Source organism: Amborella trichopoda, chromosome 3 (genome assembly GCF_054954075.1).
Source record: "Amborella trichopoda isolate Santa Cruz 75 chromosome 3, AtrichopodaSantaCruz75HAP2 v2.0, whole genome shotgun sequence".
Lineage (NCBI taxonomy): Eukaryota > Viridiplantae > Streptophyta > Magnoliopsida > Amborellales > Amborellaceae > Amborella > Amborella trichopoda.
Window position 1 is genome coordinate 7,357,238 of NC_142338.1, and position 5,349 is coordinate 7,362,586.

Below are 5,349 nucleotides of genomic sequence, written 5' to 3' on the forward strand. Positions count from 1 at the left end.
AATGGGCAGGATAAAATATATATTTTTAGGATGAATTGATTAAAAGCATCTTTTGAGCTCTGCTTTTCCTTAGAGAAATTTGATTTTGGAGGTAACTAAAGATGATCTGAAAATTTTTAGATAACATTTTCAGTGAATTAAAACCATGGATTTGGTAGATAGTGGATATAGCTCATCAATAACTTAAAATCAATTTTTCTTTTGAAGTTATGAAAAATTACACACTCCCCTCTCCTAAAAGACCGTCAACATAAGCCTCCAACTCAAAAAGTACTCTCACTGAATACATCATCGTGATCATTTTACTTATCAGCCCCCCATATGACCTTAAAGTGGCATTTAAGACCAAAATTCCCTCTTGTGTCTAGGCCCCAAATTGGAAGAGTTTTTTTGTCTGTCCCCCCTACTTTCTACTCTCTCTCTTGTCAGAGAAGAGGAGCTAATGGAAAAATGATAGAGAAAAGCAACATATAGCTATTCTTGTGATCTAGTCAGAGATTTTTCAATACCTACAAAGGCAAATAGAAAAGGAACAATAGCAATTGGACCATATGAAATTCCAATACGAACAAATGTTATAGCTTCAAGAAATCTATTGATCGACATTAGGCACAAACCCAATTAGAGCTCGGTTGTCTTCTGTAAGTTTGATAGGAATCAAAAACCCAATCTTATGATGTGCATTTTTCAGTGTAAGAAAGTACCCAAAAATAAATAAAAGTTGTGACTCGGACCGAGTAATCGGTCCTGGTCCGAATCTATTACTCGGCTTGATTAGTGCCAAGTACTGTAGCAGCAAAAAAAAGGTCAAAAATTTATAAAAGCTATAAAAAATCCAAAAAACAAGAAATGTATGTTTAAAGTAAGATTAAGTAAAACAATTCAAAATGATGTTAAAAAAGTAGTAAAAATATAGATTTTGAAAAATCAACTTGTGACTGAAGTTATTTTTGAAATAATCCAAAAAAGATGAAAAAAAATGTAAAAACAAGTTTTTATAACCAAAACACATTCCGATCTTTGCCAAAATGATAAAAAACATAAAAAAAATATATACCAAATAAATTATTATTTTTTATTTTTTTTGGAATTTATTTTAATATTCTTGAGTTGGTTACCCAACTCAAGGAAACTTGGGCTCGGCAAGGGCCCAAGGCCGGGAAACTCGGCCGATTTTTCAAGCATTGGTATTTGTAGATTAGATAAGGAATCTAAGGCGATTCCCTCCGACTCTTTGGACATAGACAAAATTAAACTTGGGTTTCTACTCTTATATTATTGTCTTTTATAGGACAGTTTTGAGCAGGGTCTCCTCTTAAGGTTGCCACCATCAACAAAAAAAAAAAAAGAAAAAAAAAAGAAAAGAACTGTGCCACCATTAACAACTTAAAAGATTTGCATAAAGTTGCTATTTTAAACAATTGAAGAATGGCGCACCTTCAAATTTTGTCATAAGGTGTAATTTTAGTACTAAATTTTTAGGATGACCCAATAATCTAATTTTTTTTAATTATAAAATTTTAAACTCCAAAAATAATTCAAATCAAAAAGATATATAAATATATAAAAATATTGAAAAATAGACGGTCCATATAATGTGTTGCTAGATGTACCAGTTTTGGGATTTAATTATTATTTTTTCCATGCCTATATATCTCGACGCTGAGATGGTCAATTATGGTTTTCAACATCAAAAGTCCTCTTCTAATGGATTTTTGAGGTGAACTTTAATTAAACAATATAAATTGTCTACCTTATTCCATTAAACATTATAAACTTTTTCCATTAATTAAGAGGGGGCATTTTTTGTGCATTTTTGTAGTGAATGCCACTGTAAACTCACTTGGAGGGGCAGATGAGAAAGAGAAGGGTGGTATGCTGAATGGTGAGAGTAATATTTTACTAGGGCGTGGAGCATCGTTTACATGGGGGTATCATGTAATTCTCCCGTGAAATTACTCATTCTTTTTAGAATAATGGATGATGTGCAAAATGGATAATTCTAAAAGATGTCCCGTGCAAAATGGCAAAACCCAAAATAGAAATAACAAAAGAATGAATAAAAATAGGTTTCCTCCAAAACTAAATTCCCAACCCAAAAATGGATAATTTCTCTCCGGTGCTTACTAATTCATCACTCGTAATAAGGTGCTTTCCAAGTAAGAAAAGTTATATCTAACTAGAAGTGTTAGAAAAATTGAACCAGGAAACCGGCCTCCGCCGTTCAAAAAGTATTAAAAAATAAAAAATTATAATTTTTTTTTAAAAAAAATGAATATTTAGAACATGGTTAAACAAATGACATCTAAATAAAGTTGAAAATTAATAAAAATAAATAAACTTTTAAAAAATAGATTTGTGCTTCGAGATATTTTAAAATTTTTTTTAAAATATAAAATATAAAAATAAGTATGCATAATCAAAACACTTTCCAATCTTCGTCAAAACGATAAAAAACAGTCGAATATAAACAAATCCCTTAATTTTTGAGATTCTATATAAATTTCTTTGAAAATACTAGGCTAGACTACCAGAACCGGCCAAAACCAAATTAGCCGTTCCTGTTTGACCGGGTGTTCCGAGTTGGACCGGCCGAGTTTGCAAACACTGCTAACTAGTCAATCATGCTAATTCCTAGCATGGAAATTCCAATTCGGTAGGACTTTTGCTGTTTTGGTACCCCAAAAAGAGTATCATCATATCCCACGTCTCCACCATCCATTTATTTGATCAGTAGATATTGAGAAGGAAATGTCAGAAATAAAAATTAAAATGATAAGGCAGTCGTCGAAATATGGCCCAAAAATGGTATTAGAGGATACCGTCAAGACTCGAGACTAAGTGAAGGTTTCGAACAAATCATTTATGTAGACTCCTTCAAATATTTAGGATTTTCCTTCTTAACATAACTCAGCAAACCAGTACTGACCAGTCTTTCAAAGTTTGGTAGAACTCCCTTGAATGGAAGACAATGAAATACACCCACCTACCTGATCTTTAAAACATCGTCACACCGCGTATTACTTTCATGTACATCCAACAAAACCTACCCATGGAGAGAGAGACAGAGAGAGCATATGATCAGAAGAATGAGATTTTGGGAGGAAACTTGCCCACAGCTCTCATGAGGTTTGCCAATTCAAGGATCTTGGTTGTCCTGGTCCCTCTCTTGGCCTCTGCAGACGCTCTCTTCTCCTCTGATTTTCGGTGAGCCCGAGCGATATCGTTCTGCATTCGCTCATATGCCTTGGCTCTCCGTTCCTCCAATTTCCTCTTTGATCATAAAACATCAATCAGTTGCTGAATTTTCACATCCTAACATTCAACAAGAAACTAGTAACATGATAATGGAAAGATAGAAATCACTACATCAATGACTATCAGATTACACATAAAAAAGCTGATTTACAATAATGAATTTCATTGCAATGGTGATTAGGATTAAGGGCTGCAGAATTAAGAGAAACAAGAAGGTCCCTACTATTTTTTTCATCATGATTTAAGTAGAAGCACATGTATTTGTGCATATGGGGCTGAAAGGGTCACCTACCTCGACTTTCTTCATCTTGGAGTTGGCCTTGTGGATCTCTTCACTCTCCCAACCACTGATGATGGCTTCCTCTCTCTTGAACCTATTGTTGACCTTCGAGATCTTCGCGGTCTGCCATGCATTGATCTTGGTCTCCAGCTCCTCTTTCTTCACCCTCTGCAGAGTTTGTGGCCTGGGAGGAGGCGGCTCGATGCGGACTGTATCGGGAACGATCGCCAAAGCGTCCACCTCCTCTCTATCCTCGCCAATTCTCGGTAAATTGGTGATCTGATTCTCACCTTCATTTGATCTAGAGTCAGAGCCAGCAATCACCAGAGCATTGAATTCTCTACTCATGCTAGTGAAATTCTCAATTGAAACCTCACTTAATCCAGATGATAATTGCCCACTGACTGTGTCCCAAGTCTCTCTACTCGTTCTCACAGAGCCTGGAGTTCTAGCTGTAGGGCTCAAGGCATGGATGTCCCTAACTTCACTCTCATCATAGGGTTCCTCCTCTCTACCAGTGAGCCTAAGTTGATTCAGCATACCAGAGGATGTAGTGGACATGGGACCTAGGGTTAATTTTGCAGCAATAAGGAGTGGAAATTTGAGGAAGATGGGAGGAAATGGGAGGGAGGGAGTTCATAGGGGGACGCCATTGCCAAGAGGTGGAAAGCACCTTGAGGATGTTAATAAAAGGATAAAATCCATTGTGAGAAAGGCAGGCTCTCACGAAACTTTCTATTCCTAGAGGGAGAGAGAGCCAATATATGAACAAAAACTCCACCACGTAGGACAGACCAGGTCCCTGGACAAAGCCACAAATTTTAGAGAGAGAGAGAGAGAGAGGAAGGAGGCTCAATGGTTAAGTTGTAGAGAGAGAGGAAGGGGGTAGACAAGAGTGAAGTTGTGCAGCACTAAATAAAAGAGAGAGAGAGAGAGGGAGGGTTTATTGGAGAAGTTGCGGAAAAGAAAAAAATTATATAAAGCCGAGGTTTTAAACAATCAAATTAGAGTACACCCTGAAAATTTCACAAAAATTTCACGAGGAGGTCGTTTTGCTACGTAAATTTTTTGAAATTGATCATCTCGACATCAATATACATCGACATCAAAAAAAAATGAATTTTAAATTTTAAAAATAGTATATTTTATAATATATTTTTTAAATGAACAATTTACAAGATTTTCAAGTTTTTATAGATCCACTTGATCTGCACTATTTTTTAAATTTAAAATTTTATAATTAAAGATAAAAATATATTTTAAAGCTATTACAAATATTTCGAAGATTAAAACTACATTTCTCAATACTATTTGAAGGTGCGGTGTACTTTACAACATCAACTTGGTATTATACCCCAAAAAAATAAAAAAATTTATGCTCCCACATGAGTATATTGACCATTTACTCCCTCATATAAAACTCAAGCTAAAAAAATTTTTAAGACCCCTAATTTTGTGGATGTAACCTCTTCGGCCCATAAATTAACCTCTATAAAAAAAAAATTCTCCTAATTGCACCATCTATACAGTTTAAAAAAAAAAAAAAAAAAGAGATGTTTAGGTTGAACACAGACCATCCAATTTAATGATTCTTATGTGGTTTTCAAAATTTCTTATTGAAAAATCTCTCAAGTAGGTCTTCAAGCATAGGGAGCAAAAGTCAACTGTGCTCCCGAGGGAACACAGTATGCTCGCTCTGAAAAACAACAAAACAGTTTTAAATAAAAAATTCAAAACATGGGGAAAAATCATAGCCACTTATGTCTACTTCCCATTACTTCCATTGTTAAAAAAGGGGAAGTGAGGGGCTC

At 35.0% G+C, this 5,349-nt stretch overlaps 1 protein-coding gene across 1 annotated transcript; it reads right to left on the reverse strand.

The window, feature by feature from the left end:
- Window positions 1-2,848: 2,848 nt before the first annotated feature.
- LOC18428965 (remorin 4.2) lies at window positions 2,849-4,271 on the reverse strand. The gene is made up of 2 exons (XM_006838261.4): window positions 3,551-4,271; window positions 2,849-3,273 (listed from the first exon to the last, which is right to left on the reverse strand). Exons 1-2 carry the CDS (start codon window positions 4,097-4,099, stop codon window positions 3,082-3,084), a joined length of 741 nt encoding a protein of 246 aa, XP_006838324.1. The 5' UTR covers window positions 4,100-4,271; the 3' UTR covers window positions 2,849-3,081.
- Between the last annotated feature and the right edge of the window lie 1,078 nt (window positions 4,272-5,349).

Coding starts and splice junctions, on each gene's coding strand:
- LOC18428965 (XM_006838261.4), bottom strand. CDS start 4,099: ATGTCCACTACATCCTCTGGTATGCTGAATCAACTTAGGCTCACTGGT. Junction 3,274..3,550: donor CCAAGATGAAGAAAGTCGAG/GTAGGTGACCCT, acceptor TTATGATCAAAG/AGGAAATTGGAGGAACGGAG.